Source organism: Anguilla anguilla, chromosome 15, assembly GCF_013347855.1.
Source record: "Anguilla anguilla isolate fAngAng1 chromosome 15, fAngAng1.pri, whole genome shotgun sequence".
NCBI lineage: Eukaryota > Metazoa > Chordata > Actinopteri > Anguilliformes > Anguillidae > Anguilla > Anguilla anguilla.
Window position 1 is genome coordinate 30812511 of NC_049215.1, and position 18691 is coordinate 30831201.

The 18691-nt window shown below is 49.2% G+C and overlaps 1 protein-coding gene across 2 annotated transcripts; it reads left to right on the top strand.

The window, feature by feature from the left end:
* Nucleotides 1–1039: 1039 nt before the first annotated feature.
* Nucleotides 1040–14613, top strand: LOC118214118 (insulin receptor substrate 2-like). Of its 2 annotated transcripts, XR_004762581.1 has the most exons (3): nucleotides 1040–4865; nucleotides 12068–12638; nucleotides 12672–14613. XR_004762581.1 is itself a non-coding variant. In XM_035393703.1 (2 exons), the coding sequence occupies exons 1-2, from the start codon at nucleotides 1805–1807 to the stop codon at nucleotides 12070–12072; spliced, it is 3066 nt and encodes a 1021-aa protein (XP_035249594.1). In that variant the 5' UTR covers nucleotides 1040–1804; the 3' UTR covers nucleotides 12073–14613. The 2 variants fall into 2 exon arrangements, 1 of the variants encoding a protein (XP_035249594.1); XM_035393703.1 differs by having other exon boundaries at nucleotides 12068–14613.
* Nucleotides 14614–18691: the final 4078 nt, after the last annotated feature.

The following is an 18691-nucleotide window of genomic DNA, read 5'->3' on the forward strand; positions in this document are numbered from 1 at the left end:
CAGATTAAGGGCACTTTCGGTATTTGCTGCTCACAAGTGGCAACAAGATATTTACCGGAACACACGTGCAGCATATCCGTGCAAGGGCGGATTGCTTTATTTTAATATTCTGGAATCTTCTGACGTGTCTGGGTGTCCAGAAAAAAATAGGCATGTCAAAGCCCATGATGTCAGTCTTGTTTATGTATTTCTTGCGTTCTGTATGTAACCCTGCAGGATTCTAAAATGTGTATTAAAAAGGGAAAAAAGAAGGTGTGGAACGTGTTATTACGCAGTCGGTTGCAGAAAACCAGCCAATGTTGGATCCTTATAAAGCAAATAGGATGTATAAGTCACAAACGCTAGGGGCACTCGCGGTGTGTAACGAGTCTTTCGAAAATAGAAAACCTTACGAATTATGTGACAAGTAATATGCGACGTGGTTTCTCTTGTTTACAATTCTACAGTTAAATGAACTCGCGTGTAAAATAAAGCAGCATGGTGTAGCGAATACGGTACTAAATATGCAAATTACGTGTATGAATATGTGGCTATAGCCTACTTCACTGCGCAGAGTGAATACAAATTCTGTACTGCGACACTGTTGCGTTTTCTACGGGTAACTACACTGCACTATTGTACTTGTTTACATCTAGGAGGCTAACAGAAAACGTAGCCTACGGAGAAGCGCGTGCACATTACGTGCCACATTGCCTTGCGTGTGACGACGTGGATGCCAAAATAAACAAATATTCTCCACTGTGAGACTTTTTTTTAAAAGAAAAGAAGACAGCACCACTCTTGTCCTCAAAGCATACCGACAATTATAATGAACATTAAAATTTCGGAGTAAATCGTGAGTTACCCAAGGTGTTAAATGGGAAGTTACCACTGCGTTTTCGCTTGGAACGGAATGGGCTTACAGGAGAACTGACTACGCACACACATACACGCACGTACGCACGCACGCGCGAATAACAACCGTCATGGGCTGCATTTAATTAGTGGGCTAGAAAAATTTATATATGACCAAAACAAGTTTGTCAAACCGGCGTGTATGCTACACTGACATCACTGGTGGCGCAGGCTGACATGAAAAACAAGACATGATTCACGATTATGCCATTTCGCAGGTCTGTACAAACCAGATCGAGTACGTGCGTCTATTTATTCATCATGCAACTGTGCAATGAAATGTGAATATTTTTTCATCCATATAAGTAGGCTACTTCGATCATTTCTGAAAACGCCCCTACTACAATTTTTCCAGATGTAATGACCAGATTGCATTAGGTATGTTTACTGTTGTATTTTTTACTTTAAAATTTTTAATTTGAGCGACAGACAATTAAGACACGAGAATTCAAACTGAAAACAACTTTGTTCAATGAAGACCTGCGTACGTTTGAGATTTCGAGCAGCCACCAGAGGCGGGACGAACACAGTGAAAAAGTGGGCGGATTTTTTTCACTCCTCCTGACAGGCTCACAGCACTGTCAGTCAGTACGATGGACCAATAAGTCGAATGAGCGGATCGGATAGGCGGATTGGCAGGTACGCCCCCCTCTAGGTTGTACCGCCTAGAGTGAGTTCCCCCTTTTTCTTTTTTTGTAACTAACGCTGGATGTGTAGAACGTCACATGTTGTTTTTCCCTCTTCTGTCCAGTCACTCAGTGATGTGTGTTATTTACTGTTGAACTGTTGAAGACACCGAACGGCCAGCGCGCCGCTCAGGATGGAATAGTAGGTGCTGATACAGACGAGTTCTTTGCACTTTTGAACAGAACGCACAAGTTAAAGAAAAGTCAGAGTACAAGACGCCAGGATGGCGAGTCCACCAACGACGGTAGGACCTTTATTTTCTAACGCGAACATTAATAATAATAAGAACGTTAAAAAATGCGGGTACCTGAAGAAACAGAAGCACGGACACAAGCGGTTTTTCGTGCTGAAGGAGCAGAGCGAGGGTTTCCCCGCCAGACTGGAGTACTACGAGAACGAAAAGAAATGGAAAAACAAGTCGGCTGCTAAAAGGGTTATACCTCTGGACTCCTGTCTGAACATCAACAAACGAGCAGACGCGAAACACAAACACCTGATCGCCCTTTACACCAAGGACGAGTACTTCGCCGTGGCGGCTGACAACGAGCAGGAACAGGAAGCCTGGTACGGAGTCCTGACTGATTTAATGAATGAGGGGAGACCGTATGACGGGTCCGCGTCTAATTCGGCGTCCTCTTTGGTGGGATTTGAGGAGGCGAACTACGGAATGATCACGCCGGTGAACGCCGTTTATAAAGAGGTATGGCAAGTAAATCTGAAAGCTAGAGGACTGGGGCAGATAAAGAATGTAACCGGCGTGTACAGGCTGTGCCTGTCCAGCCGTACCATTAGCTTTGTGAAGCTGAACTCCGAGGTTGCGGCTGTCATTTTGCAGCTTATGAATATCCGGCGATGCGGGCACTCTGAGAATTTTTTCTTCATCGAGGTGGGCAGGTCCGCTTCCACCGGACCCGGGGAGTTGTGGATGCAGGCAGATGACTCAGTGGTAGCGCAAAACATACACGAGACAATTTTGGAGGCCATGAAAGCAATGAAGGAGCTGTCAGAGTTCAGACCGCGAAGCAAGAGCCAGTCCTCTGGCACAAACCCAATCTCCGTGCCCACGAGGCGGCACTTAAACAACTTGCCACCCAGCCAGACGGGGCTTCTGCGGAGGTCGAGAACAGACAGCATGGCAGCGACGTCTCCGGTCAGCAAGTTCACTTCCTGCCGGATACGAACGGCGAGCGAGGGCGACAGCACCATGGCCCGCCCGGTGTCTGTGAACGGGGGCTCCGTCAGTCCCAGCGCCAGCCGGATCCACCTGAACCGGTCCAACACGATCAACGCCAGACCCTGCCGGGTGTTTGAATCTTTACCGCTCCAGCACAGCAAATCCATGTCCATCTCCCCCGTCAACCTGTCGTACAGCAGCGGCAATGGCCCCGCCCCCGAGACCATCCAACGGCCGTCCAGCGACAGCACCTCAGTCTCCGGGTCGCCTAGCGACGGCGGCTTCCTGTCTTGCGAGGACTGTGCGTCCAGTTCGGGCGACGCCAGGCACCACCTGGCCAACGGGAGCAACACGCCCGAGTCGGTCGCCGACACGCCCCCCTCCCACGACGACGGCGGCGGCGGCCATGGCGACCTGTACGGCTACATGCTGATGGAGAGGCTGAGCGGCGGCCGCGGCCACCGGCTGTCGTGCCTGGACGAGGCCCCGGACTCCGTCAGCGCGTACAGGAAGCGCACCTACTCGCTCAACACTCCGCCCCAGCAGAGGGCGGCGACGCAGGTGTCCTCCGCCTCCCTGGACGAGTACACGCTGATGAGGGCCACGTACGCCAGCGACCGCTCCGGGCGCAGCTCGCACACCGCCTCCCCGAAAATCGTCTACCCGGAGGACTACGGGGACGTCGAAATCGGGTCCCTCAGGAGCTCGTCCAGTAACCTGGGGGACGACGGGTACATGCCCATGACCCCCGGCGCGCCTCCGCCGGGGGGCAGGGGCGAAGACTACGTGCCCATGAGCCCCATGTGCGTCTCCGCCCCCAAGCAGATAGTCAAGCCCCGGTCGTCGATGGCGGACCCCCCCAGCAGCGGCTCGCTGGAGGACAGCGGGTACGTGAGGATGTGGTGCGGCTCCGGCGCGGAGGGGAACCTGGCCAACGGCGAGTACATGAGCATGTCGCCGGGCGAGCCCTGCGTCTCGCTCACGCCCCCCGAGCCCCCGCGGCCGCCCCCCGCCCCCCCCCAGGCTTTCGGCTCGCTGCCGCGCCCGTGCAAGCCCCCGGTGGCCCCGAGCGAGGACGGCGACGACGATGGCGGCGGCCAGTACGTGATGATGACCCCGCAGAGCGCGAAGAGCGGCGAGGAGCCGCGCTGCTGCCGGGCGCCGTCTCCGGGTTCGACCGTGGCGGCTCTGCCCGGCAGGCAGGGCAGGAAGGAGCCCCTGCTGTCCAGGGTGAGAGCCAGCCGGCCCACCAGGCTGTCTCTGGAGGCGGTGAGGACCTTGCCCAGCATGCACGAGCACCCCCTGCCCGCCGAGCCGAAGAGCCCCGGGGAGTACATCAACATCGATTTCGGGGAGCCCTCCCACGCCTCCCCGCCGTCCTCCTCGCTGGGCCAGCTGTCCGACTACATGAACGTGGCGCTGAACGTCAGCGTCCCCCCCGGATCGGGGAGCGCTGCGGCGGGGGCTCCGGAGGGGGGGGGGTCCGAACGGCAGGCGGCGGCGGAGGGGCGCCCCGCGGCGCAGGTCGACTCCGCGCAGCGTCCCGACGCGGCGAGGAGCGATTACGCGGAGATGGATTTGAGAATCGGTGCGCGGAGCACGGAGGGCAGCCAGACGGGCAGCGCCGCCCCCGGCGGGGGGCAGAGGCTCCCCCTGCCCGAGCAGGGCCTCCGCGGACTGGAGGCGTTCCTGCTGCCGGCCTCCCCCGCGCACCCGGACCGGGGGGCCAAGGTGATCCGGGCCGACCCCCAGGGGCGGAGGCGCCACAGCTCCGAGACCTTCTCCTCCACCACCACCGTCACGCCCGTCTGCCCCTCCTTCGCCTACGACCCCAGGAGGCACGGCTCGGCGTCGGTGGAGAACGTCTCGGTCCACAACGGCGAGGCGCCCGACCCGGAGCCCGGCAGCCCCATGTGCCGCCAGACGTCGGCGGGCTTCCAGAACGGACTCAACTACATCGCCTTAAACCTGATGGACGGGGGAAGCCTGGGAACCTGCGAGAGTCAGGCCAGATTCAAGGCTGCCAGTCACTGCAAAAGCAGCATCAACGGGATCCACGCCACCGCGTACGTCAGCCTGGGGTTCAAAGAGGCAGTCACCACCGTTAAAGGTGAGTAATGTCGACGAGTGTTTTTGCTAGTTCCTTTTCATGTTCCACGTTGCCTGTATGGGTAATTGGAGCCGATTGTGCTATCGCTGTACACTGTAAAATATTTTATATCATCATGCATACCTCTATATGTACATGTAGCTTTGGGATAATGTAGGCTATGCTGTATTCCGCAAGAGATTTTTTATATTAATGGTTAGCGTAGAAGACGAACACATCAGATGTAGATGCCTCTAAACCATTTCATTTGGTGGTTGTGAAGTGAGCGAGCAGGTGGAACGTTTCCCTCGATGTTAATGTTTTATGCTTTATGCTTGTGCGTTCATTCTAATAACTTTACTTGTAGAATGTGTCTATTTTACAATAATCACGGATTTATGCTATGTCCGAGACCGTTAAAGGTCCTAATACTCATTGGGAGCAGAATAGAAATCTATAAGTGCAGTGGCCCTTCCAAGTATTAAATATTAATGCGTTTGCCATTTGAGCTTGGGTTACACTAAGGCTCTGTAAATACGATCGTGGATCGGACTGAATTGTATACCTTGGACAGTATACTGCAATAAATGAGTCTCGACACCATTAGCAGAAGTATGAAATGGCAGGCTGATCGATGTTATTACGGGACTGGTGTTATGTAATGTGCAGCAAATATGCTGGCAGCTATTTTGGTTCCTGGTTTTGAAGTGTACGCGTTGTTTTTTTAAAAATGAAAAGCTAGACTATTTAAACGGCCAGGAACAATTTGTCGTTTGAATTTGTGTAGACTTATTTTGGGTAGTTCTGTTGCTGGTGGCAAATGGTAATTGGTCGTTCGAAATAAAAAAAAACCTACCTAATCACGTATTTGATGGAGTGCAGTTCCACACAAGCTCATGTTGACGCTTTGGCAGAGCTATTACAAAACAAAAATGTAAAAAATCCGAGTGATACGAATCTGGCTAGAACAGTTCAGTGATAAACATGTAAACAGTGACAGTGCATCATTGCGTGACGTCTGCACATGTTTTAAATGTTCCGTGCTGTTGGTCCTAAAATGCAATGCGTGTAATCTTGAAACGAAAGGGAAAATATATTTGGGTATGTACGATGACTGTAGAAGTACATGAATTTTTCTCGGAACAATGCATACGGCTGAGATAATACAGTGACGCAGTTGTTTTAGATTTATTTATTTCACCAACAGCAGATTAGAGTTGACATGGGGAAATGTTGCGTAGCCTATGCGGGAGACTTTTGACGCGTTAAAATGTCTTATTCTCCGATTTTAAGATTTGGTGTTACTCTTAGCTACGTGGCTGTCAACAGTAGGCTACACAGAACACTCCCCACTTACTAAACATCCTAAGCTATCCAAGAAAAAGGACGATTATAGTGTAGCTAAATATAACTTGGAATCTATCTATAATGTATCGCTTACGGTAGCAGATGAAATTGTAGTTGTATTTTGATGCATTTAAATGAACTTTTAATGCTTCTAGCACATCTTATATTGACCACGAACCACCATTTCTGTAGTTCGCTCAAACAAAATTTTCATCTGATTTAAAAAGCCAATATGAACGCTATTCCAATAAATCGATAGTGCCTCGGTCCTTTCCTTCGTCTTGTTTTGATGTTAAGAGGAAAAACATTCTGCTCGCAGGGGCGGGGCACTTTAGCCATGACTGTGCAATTGCGTATAACAAGCCACGTACTGTAAAACCACTGTCAGTTAGAAAGCCTTTTTCATTCATTTTGCAATGGTGCTAGACATGCTCTTCACGTAGTAAAACGGGTAATATAAATTAGCACTACGTGAAGATACTATAACACTACTACCACCACAACTATACAATAAACAACAGCAGCAATAAGTGATGATGCCTCCATCAAAAGCTGAGCTTTGAAACCAGTTTAGTTTCATTCATTTATGAAAAGGTGTGTTCCACTGACAATTTACCGTTCTCACTAAAACAAATGGCGAACATTGATAGCGATATAGTAAGAAAAATAGTGATACAAAGTAGATAGCGACACACAGTGATAGTTGTTTAATTTGAACTAGAAGTTTCCATATGCAACTGCGGTGATGCCGTAGCCAATAATATCGTTAATAAAGTTAGACTATGATTATGTTTACTTGCTGTGCCGTCTTAGGGTAAATATTTTTCACTCTGGCCTTTACGACCTCTGGCTGCGGTTCCTGTCTGTTTATTCGCTTTAAGGAAGGAGATCAAACCGATAACGATACTTCGCGTGCTTTATCGGGATAAACTGAGAGGCTGGGCTAACGCAGTCATGCAGACAGAAAACCTTTGGGGACACGTGGTGTTTTGTTTCCTCAATGGGAGCTCTGCGGGCGTGTGTGTGTGTGCGCGCACAAACTCACAGTAACGGGTTGCAGGGTTAATCTGCAGAACTAGGCGTGGAGTGGGTGTGCACTTAAACAAGCAGCAGCAGTAGCAGCAACAACAACAACACGCTTGCTTTAGTTTTGGTTTTGTCAGCTATTTTTCTGTAATTAGACGCTCGGGGCAGTTCCTCTTGCGCCAATTCCAGGCGTTCGTACACGTTTCTCTGAACAGTCAAACCAGTAGTGGTGAATACACATCACACAGGGACCAACATCTGAATCATTTTCATGTTTTTAAGAAGCTGAAGGAGGGGAGGGGTTGTTATTCCAGCTGGCATACAGCCGTTGATACAACTCGTGACCTCTTAGTAAGTACTGTATATAAAAGATAAAGCTGAAGGAGATGTATATCTCTCTAAGCGCATGAACTTGCGGTTCCATTAGCGCGAAAAGCAGGTGGCATGTCCTGCTTTAACGGTAACTTTCCGGATCAAACATGTGCGCCTCCCCGGATCGAACATGTGCAGCGCGGCCCATGTGCCTGTTCTCGAGACACCGCGAGTCTCATGTCTTTGCGGACTGCCGCGCGCAGAGATCACTCCCTCTGAAAAACAAGTGAGTCAGTTGTTTATCAGTTGTCAGGTACTCAGTTTCGTGATCGGAATGCAGAGAGCATGCAAAGCCTGCTGGGAGAGGTGGAAGCTTGCTTGTTTTTTGACCTGCTGGCTCTAGGCGAGTTCTCTCTCTCACGTGTGCGCATGCTCTTGTACGGGTTCGTTTTTTTTTTAAATTTTATTTTCTAAAAAGTTTTCTACATATTTGTTGCAATTACTGCAATCAGTGACATTTAACAATAATGCACTTAATTTTTATATACCATTTCAAAACATCTCAATTAATTCCTGTAGAAAGTACAACAAATAACATGACGTTCTTCAGACTGAATTCAGTCTGAAATCATGGTAGAAAGGGGACTGCACTGCAGACCTTGGGGGCGCAGGGCTCAGGGGCGCAACTGTGCATCTGATGATGTTTGTGATGCAGCATACATACAAACAGGCGGACGGGGAAACCTGAACTTCATCTGCACTTTTTTGGGTGGCGAGAGCAGACATTCGAGGACAGGGATTCAGCTGGTCTCCTGTGGGGGGGTTGGGGGGTGGTTGGGTTAAAGTGAAAGAGGGAGGGCTCTACTTCTAAGACATGGAGGGTAATTGCAGACGATTTTTATTTTTTTTTAAGAATCGGTAGCGGCCCAATCTTCCTGGACGGGGCTGACAACGCAGCAGGGAGATGCGCATCTGGGTGTTTTTGGAGGATGTAGACCACGGAGAACGGTGGCGGGATTCGCTGTTTACATTTTGGCGGCTGGCTGTAATCGTCAGGACTCAGTGAATGGAAGAGGCGCGTTTTCTCTGCCGTACTGGCTCCGCCAGATTCCGCTGCCTCCGATAGGCCGCTTTCAGCGCGCGGAATGCCGGCTATTCAGACTGCTATCTGCTGACGACCCGCGGGGGCGGAGCTAAGCGCTGGTAACCATCTCCTCAAAAACAGAACAACAAATCAAGTGTGATAAAAATAAGACAGCAATCTGGTGAAAGTGGACTCTGGATTATGAGTAAGCCTCCCTGTCATCAGCACCACTGACATCGGTGACTACAGACAACTCCAGACAAGAGTCAGATAGAAGCCTCTGCATGCTCATAATGCAGCTACTGACTGGCTCTCCCTCATAATGCATTCACTGACCGACTATCCCAGTTGACGGTTCAAAAATTTTAAACTGCTATGACAAATACATGAGGATGACAAGATCTCACTGCAACACACACAGACAGCTACATATACTCATACACAGACAGCTATGACCTATTAGCTCCTACCCTTTGTCCCTACATATTCTGAAAGAATAATTTGAGACGCAGGAGCCTGTGTGTGTTGTACACGTGTGCGTTTGTGTACGTAGGTGTACACCACGGGCATCGGCAGGTTCTGGCAGGTTTTCGGAGAGTGATGCGGGAAAACTCAACGGTGTTGAGCCTGCAGGCATTACAGTGATGTTGCATTACCGTGGCCATTTACTGGCCTGTGGGAAAAATGGGATTTAATGTGTATGGAGTGGTGATATGATGGATGCTTGTTTGGATGAATAGGCACTCTGTTGAAAATGCAGTCTCAGCTTGAGGATGTGGGACCACAGAATCCCATTATGGACACTCACTGTACTGGCACAGGAAGTGTATGCTGTATCACAATTTGTAATGAATCTCTTTCTGTCCTTGTGATTGGACAGTATACTTAGGCAGAAGCTTGACTGCAGAAAAAGTAGTCTGTAGTGACCCTGTCTTGGCTTTCCATTTTGGGTGGCTTGGGGCAGGTGAAAATGCAGGTGAATCCGATTGAAAGGCTTTACTGGTCTAAACAGGGCCCCTGGTCTCCAGTCTGAACGCACTGAAGGGTAAAGGATTCATCCTGCAGGCTTGTTTAGGTGTGGAGAGGAATGAGATCTATTGTGGCAACAGCAGGTAAAGGTGGTGTGGCAGTAGTTCGGGAAGGGGCAGTAGAGGGGCGGGGCAGTAGAAGATGATCAGCCACTCCATATGGGGAAGGGGTGTGTGCAGCCTTGGGTATGGTCTGCCACACAGAGACACTAAACACTAAAACACTAGTGACGCTAACGTAAGCACAAACACTGAAGGAGAGACAGAAAGAGAGCGAGGGAAAGAGAGAGCACGAGAGAGAGCGGGAGAAAGAGCGAGAGCACAAGACGTAGAGACAGAGAAAGAGGGAGAGACCAATATAAATAGAGCGTAAGAGAGAGAAAGCTGGAGAAATGTTTACAGTGGCTGTTCAGATCTGACGGCTGTGTGTGTGTGTGTGTGTGTGTGTGTCTCTGCAGCCAGGCATAAATATAGCTGAGGAGGAATAAATAATGAAGTGAAGAGTGTGTGTCGCGGAGGAGGGGCGGGGACGGGCCACAAGGTTCACTTCCTGCTGAGTTATAGTGGCACGGCGTGTAACAGCGAATGTCTGAATTGCAGAAGCTTAAAATACACCCTCGCATCCATCCATCACACAGTGTCTGAGGAGCACAGCGGGGATGGCGGCCATGTCTCCCTCTGTGCGTCTCCATGTCTTGCACACGCACACACATACACATATGGATACGCACACGTGCGCACGCACATGCACACACAGGCACATGTATGCATGCATACGCGCACACGTATGCACAAGCACGCACGCACGCACGCTGATGAGCTGATAACTGGCTGGGACTGGACGAAAGGCCCCGCCCCCCAGACTGTCACCTCACTGCATTCGCCTCCCCTCCAAAACCCAGTGGCCACTCCGCTGACATCAGCGTCGGGGGGGGGGGGGGGGACGGCGCCCGTCACCTAGGAGACCGGCTTGCGCGCAAGGTTCGCCTGCATTAGATGTGCATCTGTCATCCGTCTCCCGACCCTGTCGGCCAAACAGCAGAGAGGCCATGCGGCTGTGTAAATAGTGAAGGAAGGCCAGTCTGTCCCGGACCAGGGCAGTAACGCATCATGTGGTCACAGTTGCTAACTGTGGCACCATATGGGCAGGGTTCGGGGGGGGTAGTCAGATTATTCCTGACTGACTAACTGACTCACTGACTGAGCCCCTTAAAAATATTAGGGTTAACATTCAGGATTTTCTGGGGTACTGGGACCCAAAGTTTGACCTTGTCTAGGGGCCCAATATTCCTGGCGGTGTGCCTGGGTGCCAAGTCCTCTCATTGCAAGTGACTTTGGCCTTTTCCTGCACATTAGCTGGGAGAAATTAAGAATGGCTTGTTCTGGTGTTTTAGGAATATGAGGTTGTGTGTCAGATGGGCTCTTTTTGGCTTGTTTAGTTGATAGCGGTGTGTGAGCGCAGACGCTAACGTCGGGCCTTCCAGTCCTGGTTATAGTAATGAGGTAAGTGTCAGTGTTGCCGCTAATATTTGCGATCGATCGGGGGGGGGGGGGGGGGGGGGGCTGGGACATCCTCCGAAATGGGTCAGCCATTAAAGTGATTTAAAGGTTAATTGAGGAGTCGAGCTCGCTGAATTCCACAGAGCGCGTGTGGAGGGGGGGGGGGGGGTCTGTCGGGCGGGGGGGTTGAGAAGCAGCGCTGTGGGATAAGCGCGTAGCGAGGGTCGCCGGGTTCTTCCGCGAAACGGCCGGGTCTGTGGGGGGTGGGGGGTGAGGGGGGGGCGGAGCCTGGGGCTCGCACGCTGAGCTCAGCAGATTACCGCACGCGTGGCGTGGGGCCGGATTCGTCCTGGGCCTCCGGGCAGAGATCATTAGGGCTAATGGCTTCAAAGGTCACTTTGGCCCTGCTCCTTTCCTTACAATGCTGCGCTTATAGACGCATTAGGATTTAGGATTTACAGAGGCCGCTGTGCTCGGGCACAGGTAATGTTTACCTGGGCGACTAACAGACTTCCTTCCTGCTTTCGGTACTCAAAGAACGACACCTATGGGAAAGCCTCTCGTCAGCGTCAGGTGGCCCCGGTGCGAGACCGCGCGGAAGCGTAGCGACAGTCGATGCCAGTGCCGTTCGTCTGCGTCTTTGCTTTCGTTCCACCGCGGTTCTTTTGCAACCAAATATTCCCGTGCAGTAATATGCATTATGCAGTGCTTGGAGCCAAAGAGTTTACTGCCAAAGCTTACTCCAAAAAATGTGAAGATTACAGGAATTCTTGGGCTTTCTTTCGTTGCCATGGCAGCCCACCTTGTCAGAATGGCACTCTCTTGTTTTTCTGTGTACAGATGCCTCAGCGTTGTTCCCTGCTCCCTGAGCGTGTTGAGGTTGCTCTGCTCATCAGTTTCTGTCTGTTTCTGTGCTTCTCCTCCAGACTAAATGGCAGACCCGCTTTGGCCCCGCCTCCCCAACGCTCATCTGTGAGAGGAGAGGACGCGCGGGCAGCCGGTTTGGGTGTGGCTGCAGGCATCCCGGGCCGTACTACCCAGACCAGACCAGACCAGACCCGCCCCGCCCCGCCCCAGCGTCCCACCCCGCCCTCCGCCCCCGCACCGAACTCTGCGACCAAGAGTCATGGCGCTTCTTTACTCTGTATATCACAAGCTATAACACAGCTAGAACCATAGGCTCCATGTAGATTAACACAGGTAGAACCGTATGTTCCATGTAGATGAACACAGGTAGAACCATATGCTCCATGTAGAGGAACACAGGTAGAACCACAGGCTCCATGTAGATGAACACAGGTAGAACCGTATGCTCCATGTAGATGAACACAGGTCGAACCATATGCTCCATGTAGATGAACACAGGTAGAACCACAGGCTCCATGTAGATGAACACAGGTAGAACCATATGCTCTATGTAGATGAACACAGGTAGAACCATATGCTCCATGTAGATGAACACAGGTAGAACCACAGGCTCCATGTAGATGAACACAGGTAGAACCACAGGCTCCATGTAGATGAATACAGGTAGAACCGTATGCATCTTTGTTATTTTGTTTGTTATTCCCCACTTGCTGTGCTTGAGTTCTGGGCTGCGAGTGGCCAGTTAAACCTCATTCATAAACCTGTGATACAGCCTGCTGCTTATCGGTCATACAGGTGATATTAGAGTACACGCACGCACACACACACACTCTCTCTCTCACACACACACACACCAGAGGGTTTCCTTGTGTATATGTAAGTGTTTGCAGTGTCCTCCTGCAGAGGTGGAATTCCAGAATATCTGTCGAGTTGCCCTAAGCCCTACCTCAGAGGAAAATGCCAGGTTGTTAACTTGCAAACTCAACATGTAAACGATTCCCTGAATATTCAAAGTTGAATGTGTCATATTACCAATCAAAAGCCTTACTAACTTTTTTCCATGGAATATTTCTACTAAAGACGCCTGGTTTGGACCCACACATGCAGAATATCAAAGATGAGCCGTACGCCATGAATGTGTCTCAGCGATATGTGAAACCGTTGCTCACTTTCCTCACAGACAACTTTCTGAAGTTGAACTTGTACTATATTTATATTTCTTTCAAATATTTATTTTGATATGATTGTTAATTATTACGCGGAAGGTAACGAGGAAGATGTTCATTATTAGATTAAAATTAAATATTTATATATTAAAAGAAAATATATATATATATACACGTTCGTATGCAAAAGATACTCCTAAGAAAAGGCTGGTCTGGGACGCTGGTGGGAGGGGAGACTCCTGATGTGTTCCGGACTTGAGCAAACAGCACCTCTTTACTGGTGCATCGATAAAGCACCGGGATTCAAATCTTCGGCACGTTGATACACTTTAACCTTTAACCTCAGTCACCCATCATCCTCTGCGGTGATTCCCCTGCACTCACAGTCCGCCCCGTCTCTGTGCATCCCCCCCCCCCCCCCAACTGTGACGGGCACGTAGTTTTTGCGACCGCCTGGCCTCTCGCCGAATGCGATTGGCTGACGGGCACACCGGTGGAACGGCCGGCGAATGGGGTTGAGCGGTGAAACTCACCGGTGCTGCTTTCAGGGATGTTCGGGGCATGTTCACCGTGGGGAGACCCGGGACTAAGCGCTCAACTGCACCATCGCAAGGTCTTGCACAACGAACACCTAGATCACACAAAAGACAGGTTTGAATGTAGAGCAATTCAGTGTTCGCCACTGGAGATAAAATGAGGAAAAAATAAACGAAACATTTAAACTACATTTAAAAAATCGGTGGAAGGAATGTATCTGGCCCGAAGGCCTGATCCCACTTCACTCAAACGATGTCCAATGCTGTACATAGTGTATAAAGAGAGTCTACAAATAAAACAAGTTGACGTTTGTTTATCGTTTTAAACTTTGCTTATAACTTAAGTCATTTACTACAAATGTGTGTTTGAATGAATTCCCCCCAAAACAACTATAGCACTAACACGGGTCTCTGCGTAATGCTGTTGTTGGGCCTGGTGGAGACTCTTGCAGTCTGTTGGAATGCCACTAAAAATATTCTCACAATGTTGTAATGTAAAAATGAAAAGGAAAAAAAAACTCAATACTTGATGAGTACGAATCTTACTACATAGGTACAGTTCACCAACAGCATATGCAATATTTACATGAAAAATAACTTAGTTTACAGAAAGGAACCAAATGTATAAATATTGTATTTTGCTGATTTTTCTCTCCTCGCCCCCCAATCGGTTGGCTCTGATCGGTGTATTCTTCCTGAGTATGCATCTGTTATTTCTAAATATCAAAGGGTTAAATATGAGGCCTGACTGATCTTGCTGTGTCTTCCATTGTCTATACTTCATATACTGTTAACTGTGATCCTATATAAAGCTGATAATTTAAAACTAGTGTAGTAAAGTATTGCTTTTTGTCTGTACTGATTATGGATAGCACATGCAATAAAAGATTATTTAAGAAAATGCAGCAGCTCCCGTGTTGTCTTTTTAAAAAATAGAAAATCACTGACCGTAGAATGTTTACAATTTTGACACATATACAAAATGTAACTTTTCACCACCTTGGCGTGTTCGGTAATTCCCCCCTGGAACGTGCTCAGATGGACATCAGCGTGTGCTGAAGCACGTGTCACCTGACCTGGGATGGCCAATAGCGCCCCCTTTGGCTGCAGCGATGTCATACGGGGTCCAGCTTGCCAGAGGTGCCCATTGGCCGCTGGGCCAATGTGGGCGTGGCCTATTTAACATTGAGCTTTTTAGAGGCCGAGGAGCCGAGTGTGTACGATCAAAAGGGCGTGGTGTTTATTTAAGTCAGGCACTCACATTACGTAACACATGCTGTAACCCAAACAGCCTAAATATCCACCTCCCCTAATGAATAAACAAGTGTGTGAAATGAACGGAAACAAAGAGCGTAAATTCTCTTCTCAGTGGCCGTTCCTTTTGTGAGCCAGCTGTCCACCCCCCCCCCCCCCCCCCCAATTCAGAGAGCACGCAGGAGCACGGCAGGGAGCTCGGGGAGTAACTGCCTCCGTGGACAGGAGATCCAAGACGGCGCTCCAGGAAATGGGTCGTTTCCGGAAATCTGCCTGGGTATTAAATTACATCAGCGGGCGCGGTCTATTCCCCCAGAGAATACACAGCGCAGGAAAGGGTGGGGGGGGGGGGAGGGGCGGTGTTGATATTTGAGATGCGCGTATATGAGAGCCATTATTGACAGGCGGGAGCCACAATGCATGGGTGCCACTGCCGGACCTCGTCCGGGGGGTCTACGGGCATAGCAGCAGCAGAAGGGGCTTCTCCAAGGAGAGAGGGAAAGCAGAGAGGAGAAACTGCTCGTATTTATCCAGCAAGAAGCAGGTGGCTTAAGGCTGCTCTTCAGGGAGGTGAAGGGGTTTTTTTTTGGGTTTTTTGTGGGAGGGAGGGGGGCATTTGTGCCTCCATCAGGCCCAGCCTGCTCCCAGGGGTGAGAGAACATCTGTGCTCCCCCAAACTCACAGATGGCAAGAATGATGTCACTGCCCAGGAACAGATCTGGAGAGTATGACAGAGGTGTGAAAGACCTCCCCTGGTGGGCCTCTGATCTCCAGTGACCTGCTACACTACGACTAGACTCCTGCCAGTGCAGGCTTTCTTGTGGGTAAAGCAGAAGGAAAGAGGCATTGTGGGTAAAGTGGAGCAGTAGGGAACACAATGCCGAGAAAGACGCACCACTGGGTTTTCTGTCCCCATAAACGGCAATACAATGCACAGGAGTTAGTACTGGTTCAATAAACCATTGCTAGCTTTAATTCCTAAGCGGAATACATTCGGATGAAAATGAAAATGTTGTTTTATAAGTCAATTAAACTTATAAAAATCGTTTTATGACAATCCCAAGCATACGCAGTGCTTTATTTTGCATATTTATAACATAGTTTTCATATTTGTGAAGGAAGTTACCTTACTGGATTGAATTCCTCAATGGGATTGTTCATATGGTCACATTTTGTTCACATCTAGTTCACATCTGACAAATGAACTCGGCAGCTAAGTTTGCTTGCCTACTTTCAGGAAAGTTCTCAAGATTTGTGTTTTTCTCTAAGCCAACGTTCCGCTTGAATAGTCCTGAAAATATCCATACGTTAAGATTTTCTGTGTCTGAACGCACGTCCATTTTCTGTGTCTGAACGCACAGACCCTTCTCCATTTACTTCCATTGAAACATGTTAATTTTAACTACTTCTGCCGGTGAGCAGGTTGACAGGGGCAGTGCAGCTAAAGCTGGCTTATTTACAGTCTCACAGATGCGATTATGTAACATTATGAGCCGAGTCGCTGGAAAAAAGGAAAAAAAGAAAAAAAAAAAAACCTATTTAAAAACCTGTTTGTACACGGCTGGAAACTACGGCTACAGAACAGTACATCCAATGTTACGTATATGCTCCACTGGTTTTTGAATTCAAAATCAGTTGTGCTTATGATAAATTAATTTAAAAAAACAGAACTTTTTGAAATGGCATTTCAGCTTCAGGCAAAAACTCATTTGCAACTTTTCGTCTCGTCACCAGCATTTTGCAACAGCTGCCCTGTGCGAAGTGCTTTTGACAAACCTGTCTGTCACGTTAATGAAGAACAGAAAGAATAAACCATTTAAAAAATCAATTCGACTCTAGAATGATGGAAATAACAACCACCTGGGAAGTCGCATTGCAGATTCAGTGCATCTTATTTATGCTATACAGGTTTATTTTTTTTGGGGGGGGGGGGGGGGGGGGGGTCATCGTATGACCTTGCAGTGAGAAGCTGGAAGTGCAGGCTGTGGCGCTATCAGGAGGAAGACGGACACACACACAGACACACACACGGACAGACACACAGACATATTGATTGCTTCCTGAGCATTTCCCCAGCGGACCAATCAGCTCCCTCGTGCCAGCTCGACACTTCCGAACCCAGCAGAGCTGGATACTCGGAGCTTCCGATTAGCCGACCTGCACGGCTCATAACCTCTTTCCTGCACCTCACGCCGCCGCCACCCCCCCCCCCCCCCCCCCGCCTGTCCCTGCACCCCCACGCCTTTCATCACAGCCCTCAGGAAACGTATCCTTGTGCAAATAACTGACTTCCTGTCCCCGCTGAGCTGCGAGACTCCGCTCGGTAGCAGGGTCAAGGCCTGGTGCCTGAAGAATGAGGGGGGCGGAGCCTCCACCTAATGACCTCACATAGCATTTGGAGACAAGAGGGAGGAGCAGCACCGCAATGCCAACGCTGCTTGTGTGTGTGTGTGTGTGTGTGCGCGTGCGTCCGTACGTGCGTGCGTGCGTCACACCAAAGCAGTTACGCGCTCAGATGCCTGAGCTCTGCATTTCCCACGCGTTCGCAAACACGGAGCACGCTACCGCAGACCTAATCATGTGACCACGCGGAGAGCCGGAGAGGGGTTCATTGTTGTTTCCAACGACGGAAAAAATTTGGGAAAATGAAAATAAACATAAACAAGAGAGAGGTGACAAAATAAACATGCTGTTTCAGTGAAATCAAGGCCAGGCAGTGGCTGACATGAAACCAGTTAATATGCAAAACTACAGTGAAGGCTGCTGAACAGCTTGTCCTTCACTGCAAGGAAGCCATTATTACAGGATGGATTAATCCCATTACTCTGCCAATCCAGGAAGAGCCAATGTGATAGGAGCACACTGCACAGGAAGTCCTGTGGATGTAATTCATAAAACAGGAAGCCAGGCTTTTCCGACTCACTGCCCCCCAGCAGATGGAGACCGGGTTACTCTGTCGCGGCACTAGAACTGGACCAAGCAGGCCCGCATTTTAAGAAAAAGCTATGCTGGGAAAAACAGGCATTGACTATTAACAGACTATTATATATGGAAGCGCAGTGGCAGCCCAGTTCAGCTTGTGCAATGGACAGCAGAAGCAAGTGTGTGTGTGTGTGTGTGTGTACAGGAGTTTAGAAGATGGAGCTCATTCTTATCTTATGAGCAAAACGTCGCTACACCACAGTACTTGCAAATCGCATCTCCATCAAAGCAGCAGGTATAGTATATACAGTATATAGTATACCGAACACAAACCCCTGCAAGATAGACAGATATACACTATACACAGCACAGAGAGGAAGGGGTCAGGCACTGAGTTTGATTAAATGAAGAATATGAATAAAGGCCAGTCATAAGTCACGCCTTCTGTAAAAAAACAGCTGCAAGGTCACAGAGTGCATGCAACACACAATGCCATAATCAAGAGTCTGACTGACAGGGCTCAAGTGATGACACACCATTGCTTTTCATTTCTTAATGCGCGGGGTTTAACACTTTAGGGGAAATAGTTACATTGGTTATTTCAATCTTTGGAATTATGGACACAATGCAAGTACAGTGGTATGCAGAAGTTACACATTGCACTTATTTGGCAGACGCTTTTATACAAAGCGAGGTACGAGCAAATGCATTCACAGAATGTGCAATCTGACCACGTGGTGTCCAAACGTTTGCATGCCACTGTGTACGGCCGTTTCTGCTGTTAATGCTCTTGCTGTTGTTAATG

What these genes read in the sequence shown, in the direction of transcription:
- LOC118214118 (XM_035393703.1), top strand. Translation starts at nt 1,805, where the DNA reads ATGGCGAGTCCACCAACGACGGTAGGACCTTTATTTTCTAACGCGAAC.